Source organism: Vulpes vulpes, chromosome X (genome assembly GCF_048418805.1).
Source record: "Vulpes vulpes isolate BD-2025 chromosome X, VulVul3, whole genome shotgun sequence".
NCBI classification, from domain to species: domain Eukaryota; kingdom Metazoa; phylum Chordata; class Mammalia; order Carnivora; family Canidae; genus Vulpes; species Vulpes vulpes.
In genome coordinates this window covers 64,436,149-64,455,129 of record NC_132796.1, presented here as the reverse complement: position 1 = coordinate 64,455,129, position 18,981 = coordinate 64,436,149, and the positions used below count along the sequence as shown (strand labels likewise).

Sequence of the window (18,981 nt, the reverse complement as noted above, 5' to 3'; positions counted from 1 at the left end):
TTTGTAGCTCAGTGATAATTCACTTCTGGCAAATTCCTGGTCTGACTCAAGCCCAAGGAGGATCCAGGTGGGGCTGCTAACAACACAGGGACCAAACCCTGCCCACCACAGGCCAAAAGAGCCATTGCAAATTCCTGGACTGAAGGCAAAAAATAGCTCAGCCACAATAGGGTGCAAACAATACACATAGGAGGCATCCTTGAAGTACCAGGTTCTGGTGCACAGAAGACATTGCACTGCATAGCACTACAGGAACTTTCCACAAGGCCACTTCTTTTACAAGGAGAAAATGTAGCTGATTTTCCCAACAGTTAGAGATAGACACACAGAGTTAGGGAAAACAATGAAGGACGCCTGGGCAGCCCAGTAGTTGAGTATCTGCCTTTGGCTTGGGGCATGATCCAAGGTCCGGGATCCAGTCCCCCATAGGGCTCCCTGTGAGGAGTCTGCTTCTCTCACTGTCTATGTGTCTCTCATGAATAAATAAATATAATCTATAAAAAAGAAAAAAAATGAGATGATAGAGGAATATGTCTCAAATGAGAGAACAGACAAAATCACAGCAAGGGTGCTAAATGAAACAGAGATAAGTAATATGCCTGATATACAATATAAAGTAATGTTCTTAAAGGTACTCATGAACTTGAGAAAAGAGTGGAGAACATCAACAGGACCTTTAAAAAAGAGATAGAAAATATTAGTAAGAACCAATTAGAGGAAAAACTCAATAAATGAAATTAAACCTATAGTGATAGGAGTAAATAGTAGATTAGAAGAACCAAAATGGGTCAGGCAACAGGAGATTAAAGTTAAAGGAATTCATAGCCACTAAACCAGCTTTACAAGAAATGTTACATGGCTCTCTTTGAGTGGAATGGAAAGTTCATAAGTAGTACTAAAAATAGTAGGAAACATGAAAGCAGTAAAATAAAAAAAATCAATGAAAAGATTAAAACATGAGGGAAGAGGAGTAAAGAATGGGTTCCAACTTAAGCCACAATCAACTTAATCTACACTGGTATATGCATAAGATGTTATATAAAAACCTAATGGCAACCAGAAATCAGAAACCAGGGTTATAGAAAAAATAAAGAGAAAAGAATCTAACTATGGCACTAAAAAAGCCAACTAACCATGATAAAAGAGAACATCAAAGAACTACAAAAGCAACCATAAAAACAAGTAACAAAATGTAATAGCTATAAACCTATCAGTAATTACTTTGAATGTAAATGGATGAAACACTCTAAAGACATAGTGTGATAAAATGGATAAAAAAGCAAGACTCATCAATATGCTGCCTAAAACAGATTGATTTCAGATTCAAAGACAAATGTAAATTGTAAGTGAAGGGATGGAGAACAATTTATCATGCAATTTGATATTAAAAGAAAGCTGGGGCAATAATACTTATATCAGACAAAATAGATTTTAAAACAAAGACTAACAAGATATAAAGATGGAACCTATAAAATTCCATTTACATTTACTTTGTTAAGGGTGTTTATTATGAATGGATGTTGTATTTGTCAGAAGCTTTTCCTGCTTCTATTGAAATAATCATGTTTTTTTTTTCTCATTTCTCTTGTGATGTGACGTATCATGTCAGTTGATTAGTGAATATTGAGCCAAATTTGCATCCTGGGAATAAGTCCCTATTAATTATGGTGAATGATTTTTTTTAATTATGTTGTAGATTTGTTTTGCAAATATTTTGTAAATAGAGGGAACATACATTAACATAATAAAGGCCATATATGAAAAACTCACAGCTAACATATTATTCAATAGGAAAAACTGATAGCATTTCCCTTAAGATCAGGAACAAGACAAAGATGTCCACTCTCACTACTTTTATTTAACACAGTAGTGGAAGTCCTGGCCACAGCAAACAGACTAAAATAAAATAAAATATATTAAAGAAAATATATTAAAGTAAAGAAGAAGTAAAGTTTTCACTATTTGCAAATGACCTGATACTACATATAGAAAGCACTGAAGACTCCACCACAAAACTGCTAGAATGGAAAAGTGAATTCAATAAAGTTTCAGGATTTAAAATAAATATATACAAATCCATTCCATTTATACACATTAATAATGAAATAGGGAAAAAAGAAATTAAGAAAAAATCCTATTTACAATTGTACCAAGAACAATAAAATAACTTGAAGTAAACTTACTCAAAGTTGTAAAAGACCTGTATTCTGAAAACTATAAAAAAATAAAGAAATTAAGGGCAACACAAACAAATGAAAATGTTTTCCATGCTCATGGATTGGAGGATCAAATATTGTCTTCCATATCCATAATACTGAACAAATAATCCTCAATTTGTAAGAAACCAAAATAGAACCCAAATAGGCAAAGAAATCTTGAAAAAGAAAACTTAATCTGGGGGTTTCATGATCCCAGACTTCAAGATATATTACAAAGCTATGGTAATAAAAACAATATGGCATTGGCACAAAAATGGACACATAGATCAATAGAACAATAGAGAGTCCAAAAATAAAACCACAATTGCGTGGTCAATTAATCTTCAATAAAGGAAGCAGGAATATGAATGGGAAAAAGGCCCTTCAACAAATGGTTGAGAAAACTGAGAGCTACGTGCTAAAAAAAAAAAAATAAACTGGACAACTTCCTTATATATAAAAATAAGGTCAAAATGGATTAAGGATCTAAATATGAGACCTGAAAATAGAAAATTACTAGAAGAGAACACAGGCATTGATTTCTTTGACATGGGCTATAGCAACATTTTTCTAGATATGACTTCAAATAAAAAATGAGCAGAAGACATGAATAGATATTTTTCCAAAGAAGAAATACAGATGTCCAACAGACTCATGAAAAGATGCTCAACATCACTCATGCTCAGAGAAATGTGAACCCACAATGAGATATCACCTCACACCTGTAAGAATGGCTAAAATAAAAAACACAAGGAATAACTGTGTTGGCAAGGATGTGGAGAACTGTGTACTGGTGGTGGAGATGCAAACTGGTGTAGCTACTATGGAAAACAAATAATAGAGCTGCTATTAAATTCCACTATTAAATATTTACCCAAAGAATACCAAAAAAACCCACCCAATTCAAACATACATATTCCCCCTATGTTTATTGCAGCATTATTTTCAATAACCGAATTATGGAAGAAGCCCGAGTCCATCAATAGAAGAGTGGACAAAGAAGATAGATAGATATTTCCAGTCATAACAAAAAATCTTGTCATTTGCAATACATAGATGGATGTAGAGAATGTAGTGCTAAGTGACATAAGTCAGTCAGAGAAAGACAAATATCATAGGATTTCATCCATATGTAAAATTTAAGAAACAAAACAAATGATCAAAGAGAACCCCCCCCCAAAAAAAACACATACTTTTAACTATAAACTAAGAACAAACTGATGGTCAACAGAGTGGGTGTGTGTACATGGTGTGTGAAATAAGTGATGGAGAGTACAAGTACACTTATCATGATGAGGGCTAAGTAAGGTATAAAATTTTTGAATCACTATATTGTACACCTGAAACTAATATAATTAATGTTATTTGTACATGAATTTAAAAGAAAATCATCTGAATTGATGCAGAAAAAGTAATACGATTCAACCTTTGCTCATGACAAAAATACTTTCAACAAAGTTAATTTGGAGGGACCATACCTCAGTGTACTAAACTCTATGAAAAACTCAGAGCTAACATCTTATTGAATGGTGATAACATTTACTCAATGGTGAAAAACCTAGAGCTTTTCGTCTATTGTAAGGAATAAGATAGAGATGTCCATTTCCACCATTTTTATTCAACATAGTACAGGGAGTCCTGGCCATAGCAATAAGACAAGGAAAAGAAATTAGAGGAATCCACATTGGAAAAAGAAGAAGCTAAACTGTCACTATTTTCTGATCACATGATACTTTAGATATCCAACCAAAAAATACTAAAAGTAATAAATGAATTCAGTAAAGTTGCAGAATAGAAATTCAATACCCCAAGTTGGTAGCATTTCCATAAACTAATAATGAAGTAGCAGTAAAAGAAATTAAGGAAAAAAAAACTCCACTTACAACTGCACCAAAAAGAATAAAATACCTAGGAATAAACTTCACCAAAGAGATGAAAGAACTATACTCTGAAAACTATAAAACACTGATAAAAGAAGTTGAAAACTACACCACAAATGAAAATATATTTCATGCTCATGGATTGGAAAAATTAATATTGTTAAAATTCCCATATTCTCCAAAGTGATATACAAAGCCTTTGCAATCTCTGTAAAAGCACCAATATCATTTTTACAGAACTAGAATGAACAATCATAAAATCTGTATGGAACCACAAAAGACCTTGAATAGCCAAAGCAATTTTGATAAAGAATAACAGTTTTTTTTTTTAAATTAATTTTTATTGGTGTTCAATTGACCAACATACAGAAAAACACCCAGTGCTCATCCCGTCAAGTGAAGAATAACAGTTGTTATTCAGATTTCAAGATATACTGCAAAGCTATAGTCATAAAGACTGTATAGTAGTGACACAGATATAGACACATGGAGCAATAGAACAAGAAAGAGAGATCAGAAATAAATCCATTATTATATGGTCAATTAATCTATGACAATGAAAGCATGAATATACAATGCTGGAAATACAGTCTATTTAAGAAATGGTGTGAAAACTGTGCAGGTACTTTTTTTGCATAGACAATTTTAAATGAATGTAACTGACCACCTACTAAAATCATATACAAAACAAAACAAACACCTCAAATAGTACTAAAGACCTAAATGTGAGACCTGAAGCCATAAAAATCCTATAAAAGAACACAGAAATAATTTCTTGAACATAAGCCTTAGCAACATTTTTCTAGATAAGATTCCAAAGGCAAGAGATGACAAGGCAAAAAATGAACTATGGGACTACATCAAGTTAAAAAGCTTTTTCATAGCTAAGGAAACCATCGACAAAACTATGAACAATCTACTATTGAATAGTAAAAGATATTTGCAATTGATATAAGTGATAAGGGGTTAATACCCAAAATATAACAATAACTTATATAACTCAATACAAATGGTAAGCAATCTGATTTATACATGGGTGGAGTACCTGAATAGACACTTTTCCAAAAAAGACATTCAGATATTCAACAGAGACTTGCAAAGATGCTCAACATCAGTAATTATCAAGGAAATGAAAATAAAAAAGAACATAATCAGGTATCACTTTACACCTGTCAGAATAGCTAAAATATAAAGACAAGAAGTACTAACTGTAGATGAGGATGTGGAGGAAAAGGAACCTGATACACTATTGTTGTGAATGTAAATTGATGCAGCCACTGCAGAAAACAGTATGGGAGTTCCTCAACAATTAAAAATATCAAGATCATATGATTCAGTATTTCCAGTACTGGGTGGAATTACACAAAGATATTTGAAATCTTTGTTTTTTTTTAAGACTGTGTTTATTTATTCATGAGAGACACAGAGAGAGAGAGACACAGGCAGAGGGAGAAGTAGGCACCCTGTAGGGAGCCAAATGCAGGACTCGATCCCAGGACTCTGGGATCATGACCTGAGCCAAAGGCAGATGCTCAACCACTAAGCCACCCAGGTCCCCCAGAAATTTGAAATCTTAATTCAAAAAGATATATGTACCCTTATGTTTATTGAATTATTTACAATAGTCATATATGGAAGCACCCTCAGTGTCCACCAATAGATGAAAGGATAAGGAAGATACACACACACACACAGAAACACACACATAAATACTGTGGAGAAAAAAAGAAAGAAAGAAAGAAGAAAGAAAAGAAAGAAAGAAAGAAAGAAAGAAAGAAAGAAAGAAAGAAAGAAAGAAGAAAGAAAGAAAGAGAAAGAAAGGAAGAAAGAAAGAAGAAAGGAAGAAAGAAAGAAGAAAGAAAGAGAAGAAAGAAAGAAAGAAAGAAAGACAGACAGAAAGAAAGAAAGACAGACAGACAGAAAGAAAGAAAGAAAGAAAGAAAGAAAGAAAGAAAGAAAGAAAGTCAGACTGAGATTGTGCCATTTGTGAAAACAAGGATGGACTTAGACTATGTGTTATACTAAGTGAAATAAGTCAAACTGTGAAAGACCAATACGATATGATTTCACTCAAATGTGGAATCTAGAATAAAATGAATAAATAAACAAAAAGCAGAATCATATCTGTAAATATATCCACTTATGGACTGAATGTCATGGAAATAAAAGTACCAACATAACGAATATAATCAATAATATTAAATAGCATTAGTATTGTAATAGTAATGAGATCTACACTTGTGGTTAGCATAGCATGATATATAAACTTGTTTAATCACCATGCTGTACACCGGAAAACAATGTAATGTGTGCCAACAACACTCAAATAAAATAATTTTTAAAATATCAAATACCCAAGTAACTACAATTCCACATGAAATGAATTCCTTAATCCAAAAAGAGCATCAGTACCAACTTTACAGCAAAAAAAAAGAGGATTTAAAGAGAGTGTTACAGACAATTGTACATCAACAATTTCCATAACTTTGATTAAATGGACACATTATTAGAAACACCAAACTTACCAATCTTGAACCATCAGGAAACAGAAAACCTGAACAGAACTGTAATTTTAAGAAGAGCAAGTCTTCTCACAAAGTAATCAAAAGTAACCAACAAAAGAAAGCTGAGGGCCACATGGTTTTATTGGTGAATTATTTCCTAACATTTATTAACACCAATCCTTCTCATCTTCAAAATACTGAAAAATACTTCTAAACTTATTCTACAAGGTAAAAATTACACTGACATCAAAGCCAAAGACACAATAAGAAAACTGCAGACTAATATCCTTAATGAATACTGATGCAAAAAATGTCAACATAACACTAGCAAACAATTCACCAGCATTATCAAAATGATAAGACCATAGTAAAGTTGGATTTATTCCTGGAATACAAGGGGATCTCATCAAAACCAATCGATTGAAACCCTTGACAGAATGAAGCAGAAAATAAAACACATGAGCATGTCAACTGATGTAGAAAAAAATGTGACATAATCCATCATATTTTTATGATGAAAATACTAACAAAATAAGGAATAGAAAAAAGAAACTACATTAACCTAATAATGGCCTTATATGGAAAAAAACAGGGCTAACATCATACTCAGTGGTGAAAAACTGAAGATTTTTCCTTTAAGATAAGGACATATTAAAGATGACAATTTTACTACTTCTATACAATATAGTACTAGAACTTCAAGTCAGAGCAATTAGGCAAGAAAAATAGATCAAAGGCATTTGCAGTGGAATGAAGAAACTACACTTCAATAAACAGAAAGATACTTTATGTTCCTGGATTAGAAGACTCAATATTGTTAGGATGGCAATATCAACCAATTCATCTACAGATTCAGTACAATCTCTAACAAAACACCAACAACATTTTTTGCAGTGATAAAAAATCCATTATAAATCCATATGTAATCTCAGGGACCCAGAATAGCCAAAATAATTTTGAAAAAGATGAACAAGGTTTGAGGACTGACACTTCCTGTTTTCAAAACTTATTATAATGCTTACTACAATGTTACAGAAATGAAAATGATATTGTACTAGCATAAACATTAAACAATATATATATAGTTTTATTGGTCAAGACAAGTAATGAGAGACTAAGTATGTGTGAATTATATAAGTCATTTATTATATATATCCACTTATGGACTATTATATATATTGATGGACTATTATATATATTGATTATATAATTATATAATCATATTTACATAATGGGAGATTATAAAAAATAATCATAATTATATAAGGGGAGATTGAGATTATATATATACTATATACTCTTCTGGTGTGAATTATATAATGTATTATATGTATTATATTACATATAATATATAATATATATATGCGTATATATACACACACACACACACACAAATACAATCTCATTACTTGACTAATTATTAGAGAAACTCATATTACATCCACAAAGAGATACCACTTAAAATACATTGTGATAACTATTAAAAACAAAACCAAAGAAAACAAACAAAACAAAAAAGAAAATAACAAGCATTGGTGATGATTTGCAGAAATTGGAACACTTTCACTTTGTTGATTGGAATTAAAAATATTGCAGTTGTTATGGGAAACAGTATGGATGTTCTTCAAAAAATTAAATTAATTGGATTTTCCATTGGAATTAAATTAATATTTTAATTTAATTAATTAATTATTAATTTAAATTAATATTTTTAATTTAATATTTTAATTGATTAAAAATTAATATTTTAAATTGGAATTAAAAATATTGCAGTTGTTATAGGAAACAGTATGGATGCTCTTCAAAAAATTAAAAATACCATTAACATTTAATCATTTCGCTGCTTAGTATTTAGCTAAAAGAATTGAAAGCAGTTTCAACCACATATTTGTGCACATATGTTCATAGCAGCAATATTCACAGTAGCCAAAAGGTAGAAGCAACTCAATTGTTCACTGATGAATGAATGAATAATAAAACATGATGTGTACATATAATGTAAATTGTTCAGCTTTAAAAGGAAAGGAAATTCTGACAGATGGTATTAACATGGATGAACTTTGAAAAATTATGGTCTAAGTAAAATATACCAGTCACAAAAGGGTAACTACTTTATGATTCCACAATTATGAAGTACCTAGAAATGACAGATTCATAGGAAAATAAAATAAAATAAATGGTATTTGCCAGTGGCTGAAGTGAGTGAGGAATGTGATTTTTTTTAATGAGTACAGAGTTTCAGTTTGAGGAGACAAAAGAAGATCTGAAGATGAATGATGGTAATGTTTTCACAGTAATGTGAATGTACTTAATGCCACTGAATTTCACATTTGAAAGTGGTTATATGATGAATTTTATGTTATGTATATTTTGGCTAAAAAAACCTGGCATAATGAAAAGATGATCAATAATTACATTGCTAATTATGGGGAAAACTGGTGTGGATAATCCTAGGATCACATATATTTGGCTATAATACATTAAGTATTTGAGGCAGATGTTTATATTTTGCATAGTGTTAAAATAAAATTTGTTCGTATTACTTAATAACCAATCTCAGGAGAAGCATTTCAGATATACACTGAATATCAGGAAGCTAGTCACTTAGTATTAAACTTTGTAAGTTTTTTGTTTTAATCCTAGTAAAATTAACATGCACTGGTATATTAGTTTCAGATACAAAATATAGTGATTCAACAACTCTATACATTACTCGGTGCCCAACATGAAAAATTTACTCTTTAGTCCCCATCACCTAATTCACTCATTCCCCTACCCACCTACCCTCTGGTAATCATCAGTTTGTTCTCTATAGTTAAGAGTCTAATTTTGGGTCTCTCTCTCTCTTTCGGTTTGCTTCTTTGTTTTATTTCTTAAATTCCACATGTGAGTGAAATCATATGGTATTTGTCTTTCTCTGACTTATTTCACTTAACATAATACTTTCTAACTCCATCCAAGTTGTTGCAAATGGCAAGATATCATTCATCTTTATAGCTGCATAATATTCCATTATATATTTATAAATTTTCTTTATCCAATCATCTGACAATGGTCACTTGAGCTTTTTCCATAATTTGGCAATGCTACTATAAATACTGTGGTGTATGTGTCCCTTCAAATCAGTATTTTGTATCCTGTGGGTAAATACCTAGTAGTGCACATATATACTACATATTATATATCTATTCACCTGGTGATGGACACTTAGACTGCTTCAATAATTTGGTTACTGTAAATAATATTACAATAAGCATGTACATCTATCCCTTTCAATTTTTTGGTATCATTTTGAGTAAATACCCAGTACTGCAATTACTGGATCATAAGGTAATTGAATTTTTAAATTTTAGAGGAACTTCCATACTGTCTTCCACTCTAGTGGCACCAGTTTGTATTCCCATTGACAGTGCAAAGAGATTCATTTTCCTTCCCATCCTCTTCAAGACTTTCTTGCATTGTTGCTTTTAGCCATTCAGACAGGTGTAAGATGATATCTCATTGTAGTTTTGACTTGCATTTCCCAGACAATGAGTGATGTTGAGTATCTTTTCTTGTATCTGTTGGCCATCTAAATGTTTTTGTTTTTGTTCTGAAAACAGTCTATTTATCTGTATGTTTTCTTTGGAGAACTGTCTGTTCATGCCTTCTACCAATTTTTAATTGGATTATTTGGGCGTTTTATTTCTGTTGAGTTGTATGAGTTCTTTATATATTTTGGATACTAACATTTTAAAAGATATTTTTAAAAGATTTTATTCATCTATTCATGAGAGACACAGGGAGAGAGGCAGAGGCATAGACAGAGGGAGAAGAAGGCTCCCTGCAGGGAGCCCGATATGGGACTTGATCCCAGGGCCTCAGGATCACAATCTGAGCCAAAGGCATACGCTCAAGCGACCCCGGTGTCCCAGATACTAACTTTTTGTGGGATATGGTGTTTACAAATATGTTCTTTCTTCAGTAGGTTGCCTTGAAGTTTTGTTGATTAATTTCTTTGCTATGCAGAAGATTTTTATTTTGATGTAGTCCCAATTGTTTATTTTTGTTTTTGATTCCCTTGCTTCAGGAGATTTATCTACCAAAATTTTGCTAAGGCTGATGTCAGAGAAATTACTGCCTGTGTTCATTTCTAGAAATTTTTTATGGTTTCATGCCTAACATTTAGGTTTTTAATCCATTTGAGTTTATTTTTGTGTATGGTGTAAGAAGGTGGTCCAGTTTCATTCTTTTGTATGTTGCTGTCCAGTTCTTCTAGAACCATTTTTGAAGAGATTGTCTTATTTCCATTGGATATTGTTTCCTGCTTTGTCAAAGATTAGTTGACCTTAGAGTTGGGGGTTCATTTCTGAGTTTTCTATATGGTTGTATTGATCTATGAGTCTATTTTTCTACCAGTAACATACTTTTTTTAAAAAAATCACTACAGCTCTGTAATATAACTTGAAGACAAGTCGTGATGCTTCCAGCTTTGCTTCTCTTTTTCAAGATTGCTTTGGTTATTTGGGGTCTTTTCTGGTTCCATATGAATTTTTGGACAGTTTGTTCTAGCTCTGTGAAAAATGTAGTTGGTATCTTGATAAGGATTGCATTAAATGTGTAGTATACACATTACAACAATTTTTTTCTTCCAATCTTTCAGCATGGTATGTATTTACATTATTGGTGTCATTTTCAATTTCTTTCATCAGTGTTATAGTGTTTTCAGAGAACAAGTCTTTCAGAACTTTGGTTAAGTTTCACTCTAGATATTTTATTGTTTTTGGTAAAGTTGTAAATGGAATTGTTTTCTTCTCTTTCTGCTGTCTCATTGTTAGTATGTAGAAATACAACAGATTTCTGTACATTGATTTTGTATCCCAAGATTTTACTAAATTATCACTTCTAGTAGTTTTTTGCTGGTGTCGTTAGGATTTTTTATATATAGTATCATGTCACCTGCAAATAGTGAAAGTTTCCTTCTTCCTTGCTGATTTGGATACCTTTTATTTGTTTTTTGTTGTCTAATTGGTGTGGCTTAGATTTCTCATAATATGTTGAATAAAATTGGTGAGAGTGGATATCCTCATCTTGTTAGAGGAAAAACTCAGTTTTCCCCATTGAGCATGATGTCGGCTGCTGGCTTTTCATATATATGACATTTATTATGTTGAAGCATATTCCCTCTAAAACTCTTTTTGAAGGTTTTTTTTTTATCAAAATGGATATTGTATTTTTTCTTCATTAATTGAAATGATAATATGGCTTTATAAGATTAACCTTTATAGTAAAAATTGACAGAGTAGTTATTACCACAAAGAAACAGAGTATTAGTGTTATCAAATTGATTCAGTGATACGTTTCTTTTTTTACATTTTTTTTATTGGAGTTCAATTTGCAAACATATAGCATAACACCCAGTGCTCATCCCGCCAAGTGCCCCCCTCGGTGCCCATCATCCAGTCACCCCAACCCCCCGCCCACCTCCCCTTCCACTACCCCTTATTCATTTCCCAGAGTTAGGTGTCTCTCATGTTTTGTCACCCTCACTGATATTTTCACTCATTTTCTCTCCTTTCCCCTTTATTCCCTTTCACTAATTTTTATATTCCCCAAATGAATGAGACCATATAATGTTTGTCTTTCTCTGACTGACTTATTTCACTCAGCATAATACCCCCTAGTTCCATCGACGTTGAAGAAATGGTGGATATTTGTCTTTTCTAATGGCTGAGGAATATTCCATTGTATACATATACTACATCTTTATTGATTCATCTTTTGATAGACATTGAGGCTCCATCCACAGTTTGGCTATTGTGGACATTGCTGCTATAAACATTGGGGTACAGGTATTCTGGCAATTCACCGCATCTGTATCTTTGGTGTAAATCCCCAGCACTGCAATTGCTGGTCATAGGGAAGATCTATTTTCAACTTTTGAGCAACCTCCACACAGTTTTCCAGAGTGGCTGCACCAGTTCACATTCCCACCAACAGTGCAAGAGGGTTCCCCTTTCTCCACATCCTCTCCAACATTTGTTGTTTCCCGTCTTGTTAATTTTCACCATTCTCACTGGTGTGAGGTGATATCTCATTGTGGTTTTGATTTGTATTTCCCCGATGGCCAGTGATGCGGAGCATTTTCTCATGTGCTTGTTGGCCATGTCTATGTCTTCCCCTGTGAAATTTCTGTTCATGACTTTTCCCATTTCATGATTTGATTATTTGTTTTTTTGCTGTTGACTTTCATAAGTTCTTTATAGATCTTGGATACTACCCTCTATCTGATGTGTCATTTGCAAATACTTTCTCCCATTCTGTAGGTTGTCTTTTACTTTTGTTGACTGTTTCTTTTGTTGTGCAGAAGCTTTTTATCTGAATGAAGTCCCAATAATTCATTTTTGCTTTTGTTTCCCTTGCCTTCATGGATGTATCTTGCAAGAAGTTGCTGTGGCCAAGTTCAAAAAGGGTGTTGCCTGTGTTCTCAAGGATTTTGATGGATTCTTGTCTCACATTTAGATCTTTCATCCATTTTGAGTTTATCTTTGTGTATGGTGTAAAAGAGTAATCTAGTTTCATTCTTCTGCATGTGACTGGCCAATTTTCCCAGCACCATTTATTGAAGAGACTGTCTTTTTTCCAGTGGATAGTCTTTCCTACTTTGTCGAATATTAGTTGACCATAAAGTTGAGGGTCCACTTATGGATTCTCTCTTCTGTTCCACTGATCTGTGTGTCTGTTTTTGTGCCAGTACCACACTGTCTTGATAACCACAGGTTTGTAGTACAACCTGAAATCCTGCCTTGTGATGCCCCCAGCTATGGTTTTCTTTTTTAAAATATTCCCCTGGCTATTCGGGGTCTTTTCTAATTCCACACAAATCTTAAGATGATTTGTTCTAACTCTCTGAAGAAACTCCATGGTATCTTGATGGGGATTGGATTAAATGTGTAAATTGCCCTGGGTAACACTGACATTTTCACAATATTAATTCTTCCAATGCATGAGCATGGAATATTTTTCCATCTCTTTGTGTCCTCCTCAATTACTTTCAGAAGTGTTCTATAGTTTTTAGGGTATAGATCCTTTACCTCTTTGGTTAGGTTTATTCCTAGGTATCTTCTGCTTTTGGGTGCAGTTGCAAATGGGATTGACTCCTTTATTTTTCTTTCATCAGTCTCATTGTTAGTGTATGGAAATGCCACTGATTTTTGGGCATTGATTTTGTATCCTGCCACCCTGCCAAATTGCTGTATGAGTTCTAGCCATCTCGGGGTTGAGTCTTTTGGGTTTTCTATGTACAGTATCATGTCATCTGCAAAGAGGGAGAGTTTGACTTATTCTTTGTCAATTTGAATGCCTTTCATTTCTTCTTGTTGCCTGATTACTGAGGCGAGCACTTCTAGTACTATGTTGAATAGCAGTGGTGAGAGTGGACATCCCTGTCATGTTCCTGATCTTAGGGGAAAGGCTCCCAGTGCTTCCCCACTGAGAATTATATTTTCTGTGGGCTTTTCGTAGATGGCTTTTAAGAGGCTGAGGAACATTTCCTTTATCCCTACACTCTGAAAAGTTTTGATCAGGAATGAATGCTGTATTTTGTCAAATGCTTTCTCTGCATCTATTGATCTTGATTCCTTTATGCTTTTTTTTCCCCCCAGAGCCACCAGTAGCTTTATAATTGTGCTTCTGAATTGGCTTTCTGACATTGAATTGTAATCCAAATTCTGTAATTCTGTGGGAGAGAGGACTGTTTCTGAATCTTTTTTTTTTTTTTTTTTGGTGTTTTCAACCTTCTAGTCATTTTGCTCAGTGCAGAGGGGGTAAAAACAAGTTGTACTGGAAAAAGGAAGGAAAATGGAAGAAAAAAAGGAGAGGGAAACAAACAAAACAAAACAAAACAAAACCAAGGAGAGGTATCCTCTGATTCTATATACTGTAAGTCTCTCGACTTCCCCTGGAGCTTTCCCGTGCTGCTTGGTCAAGAACTTGCTCTTCCCCTGTCCTTCCAGCTGGTCTTCTAGGGGAGGGGCCTGCTGTGCTGATTCTCAGGTGTGTCCACCTGGGGGAGTTTCCCCACCCCCTTCCAGGTGCAGGGTTCAGGGGGAGCTGTTTATCCTGTGAGGCCCCTGCTCCCTGGTGGCCCACTCAGTCCCAGGCACAAGGTGACACCAGGAGGAACAACAGTGATGGTGGCTAGCTCTTCAGCCCTGGAGGCAGCTCCAGCAGTAACTACCATAGTGTCTCAGTCCGCAGGGGCCTGGATGGTCCGGGGGTTGGGGGTCGCTGATCTGCACAGCTCGGGGCCACCTGGTTGCAGGAGTGTTCACCGTCTTGTGCCCTCTGGGCCTCCGCCTGTCCCGGGGAGAGTGCAGGATCCTCGGCTGTGTCCCCTGGCGCCTTGTGCTCCGGTACCTATGCCGCTGGAATCGGGCTCCTGGGACCGCACAGCCCCCTCCGGGCAGAGCTGCCACCTGAGCTGCCGCCTGAGCTGCTCTCGGGGCCCTGCAGGGCACGCGCTCCAGCCCTTTATGGAGCTCAGCCCACGGTGTGTGGCACGTTGTCCCCCGGGGCGCAGGTCCTCTGTTAGTGACCACGGGAACTTGGGGCCTCCACTTCCCCTCCTGGGATCCTGTCTGAGTTCCCGGAGAGTGCCTTTCTGTCCAGGAAGATTGGTAAAGTCCTGCTTCTCCGGGTGGGGGCTTTCCTGTCCTGGGGGCACTCGCAGCGGAGCCTTAGCCCAGTTCCTCATGGGGGGGGGAGGGCCCTCCCCCTTGGATGCTTTTTCATTTTTTTTTTTTCTGTCTTACTACCTTGATAGAAGCAAGGACTCTTCTCCCTGTAGCATTCCAGATGTTCTCTCTTTAAATCTCTGGCTGAATTCGTAGGTCTTCAGGATGATTTGAAAGTTATCTAGGTAAGTTGGTGGGGACAGGTGACTTGGGATCCTACTCTTCTGCCATCTTGCCCTGCCTTCCTGTAATATGTTTCTTTTTTTTTCTAATTTTTATTTATTTATGATAGTCACACACACACACACACACACACAGAGAGAGAGAGAGAGAGAGAGGCAGAGACATAGGCAGAGGGAGAAGCAGGCTCCATGCACCGGGAGCCTGAGGTGGGATTCGATCCCGCGTCTCCAGGATCAGGCCCTGGGCCAAAGGCAGGCGCCAAACCGCTGTGCCACCCAGGGATCCCCTGTAATATGTTTCTTAGAAGAATATGTAATATCCATATTCCCCCTTTAGTCTGTTCTCCCTAAATTCTATGCTTTGTATCACTGTTAGATCAATTTCCCCTAATCTGTTTTCTTTGTGATATTCCGCTGCCCTCAAATTTAATTGTTCCTTAACTACAAGTTAAAATCCAAAAGCTTCCACTTTGACACTCAGGCTAGTAAATGTTCTGGTACTTATTTGTGTTTTGAATTGTCCTCCCAAATCACATTTCAACCTGAAGTCTATGCTTTCATCTACACATAATTCTTCTTTCTATCCATGGTTTTGGTTGTGAATTTTTTTAGACCTGGAATTCCCTTCATTATATTGTGTAGGTACAAAGTATGAATTCTACTTCCATCATTAATTTTTTTTAAGAACATCAACTCATACTTATCTCCATCTTATGAATTATAATAACCTTACTGATAATAAATTTGTCACTTGGCCTTAGGTTAATATCTTTTAACTATTATGTGCACACATACACACACACTCTATCTTGAAGGGAATGTGAGTGTTATAGCTACAAATCATATGACTGTGTTACTGAACAAATCTATCACACTTTATCTAAATGAGTGTCTTCCATTCAAAAAAGTTGCCTTTGGAAAATTAAATGCTTAATAAAATAGAGTTATTGTTCAAAATATAATTATCATCTTTTCTGGGGAATTCTTTCTGTATACTCTTCATCCTTTGGGGACCAATATAATTTTTGAAATAGTAAACTCATATGGATTTAAGATGGTGAATAGTTTGAGTGATATAATTTGGCATTAAATTTATTTATTCTAGAATCTCTTTTATCTCATTTTATAGGGTGATTATCAACCAATTAAAGAACATTTAGAATATATTTCTTATGGTGAACCTAAAACACAACAGAAGAACCTCTTCAAAATATTTTGAGCCTGGGGGTAAGTGTGCAATTTTACAAAAAAAAAAAAAAAAAAAAAAAAAAAAAAACCTCTGAGAGGATTAACACTTATATGGAAGACTAATTTCTAGTCGCATAAAAGTCTTTCTCATTTCTGAAAAAAATAACCAAATACATACATACATACATAAGTGGAAGCATTTTACCGTTCCACACAGCCAGAAAGTCTGGAGCAATGGGTAGAGACAGGGGCATCATGACCCCCAGCAACATATAAGAATCCATTGTATGCTGCAACTCCCACACCTCCACGTCTTTTGGACATTGAAGCACATAAACTCCACTTGTTAGTGTGTGGGTCAAAGTATTCCATTGATCTGAGGCAGGAACTTCCATCACGACCACCAATAGCATATAGCCTAGGAAAAAAAGAACAGAAATGTGTGTGTGTGTGTGTGTGTGTGTGTGTGTGTGTGTTAAGACATTTTCAATTTGTGCATAAAATAAAAGTGAAAAAAATACTGTACAAATCACTTCAAGTTTATGACTCCTTTGGTATTTTGTAGTGGATGGTCTCAGTTTGCAAATGGATAGTTACCTAAAGGCACTTTTCAAGGTCTATGAACCACCCAGGCTTCATAATTTTTGTGAAAGTTTGACAAAAATAGATTAAAACATCTCATGAGAAATGAATACAGAAAAAGAAAGGAGTTACCAAAAGCATTGGCAGTATTTGTAAATTATACCTCCATAAATCTGGAAATTAAAGTAGGAAAAGGGTAGGTAGAATGTTTCCAAAGACTAACTCCAGCAACCTTATAATTTTGGCTTGGTTCAACTGCTTAGCGTTAGAATCTCTCTTATTTTTATGAACTGGTTTACTTAGTATCAAAAACATTTGTCATTAAGAAGACTAACTTAATAAACAACTAAGGGAAAAAGAATCAACAAACTGGACTTTTCCCTAAGAAGATATATTAGCTATCACATTTCTCCCATAAATTTTAGAATGCCAATTCTTATGATGAGCAATATTTTTAATCTAAATGTAGTCCTGCATCAATAAAGAAAATAAACATTTACTAAACCATATGTTTGTAACTGTCCTTCATGCTCAGTTGTCAATAATAACAAGTCATTAAAAAATTAAGTTAGTTAAATTTGATGATTTCAGTCTTTTCTGTAATAAGTAGGAGATTGTTCCTAAGTAACCTTACATTGAGGTCAGGCCAAAGATAGTCAAATTTTGGAGTATTTTAAGCTCTAAGACACTGTAAGCATGGGTAACTTCTTAAGTATAGATGTTTCCTACTTCATGCACAAGATACTATAAACCATCTGTGTTGAAATTTCTACTGGGCCCAATTACATGATGAGATATTGACTTTGTATAGAGTCAGTATAGACACACAAAGCTGTCTCCTGCCACTGATCCATCCCAGTATCTGAAATTGTCATCATTCAAGTTCCTCTTATATGCTGGTCATTGTTTCCAAAGGTACCTTTTCAGAAATGGCATAATTACCTTGAATAAGTAGCAATTCACGATCTTAGCAACCTTTAATGTCATTGGATTTTAATATATTACCTTGCTTTCATAGGCAAGTGCTCAAGAAGGGGAAAGTTTCAGAAAGATAGGCCTTGGTATAATTATAAAGTTGGGAACTCTGAACACTCAGGATAGTGAATGATAAAGAATAAGGGTAGCCTGGGTGGCTCAGCAGTTTAGCACCACCTCCAGCCCGGGGCATGATCCTGGAGACCTGAGATCGAATCCCACATCAGGCTCCCTACATGGAATGGAGCCTGCTTCTCCCACTGCCTGTGTTTCTGCCTCTATCCCTCTCTATGTCTCTCATGAATAAATAAATTAACTCTTTAAAAAATAATAAAAAGACTTGCCTTAATATAAGACTAACCAAAATTTTAATAAGTCATGATGTAAAAAATGGTAACTTCTCAAGGGTAAAATTGGAACTTTTTTGCCTATAAAAGCACTTCTTAGATTTAATATGCTCACAAGTCACTTGAGGATATTTTTAAAATGCCAATTCTGATTCATGAAGTCTAGTTTGAGGCTAAAATTCAGCATTTATAAATAGATCTGAGGTAATACTGATGCTGCTCATCCGAGGACTATGCTTGAGTAGCAAGACAATACAGAATATTTAATTAAATATTCAATTTAGACAAGCATTTTCTATATACTGAAGAGAAAGTTCCAACAAAGGCCTTTTGTTACTGATTACTAGAATGTCCTGGTCATTGAGAATGCTTATTGATTAATGGATCATATCACTGAAGTGTTGTACCACA

General features: G+C 34.8%; 1 protein-coding gene across 14 annotated transcripts in view; it reads right to left on the bottom strand.

The window, feature by feature from the left end:
- KLHL4 (kelch like family member 4) overlaps window positions 1-18,981 on the bottom strand; it is a 150,357-nt gene that overhangs the window by 19,208 nt on the left and 112,168 nt on the right. For 13 of the 14 annotated variants that reach the window (XR_011998365.1, XR_011998364.1, XR_011998368.1 and 10 more), the window contains one exon: window positions 16,872-17,084. The exons of the other annotated variant lie outside the window; for it this stretch is intronic. Coding sequence is in view for 8 of the 13 variants with exons in the window: in XM_026016740.2 (XP_025872525.1) it covers window positions 16,872-17,084 (213 nt within the window). In the remaining 5 variants the exon portion in view is untranslated. The remainder of the gene's footprint in view (window positions 1-16,871; window positions 17,085-18,981) is intronic. 14 annotated transcript variants of the gene reach the window in all.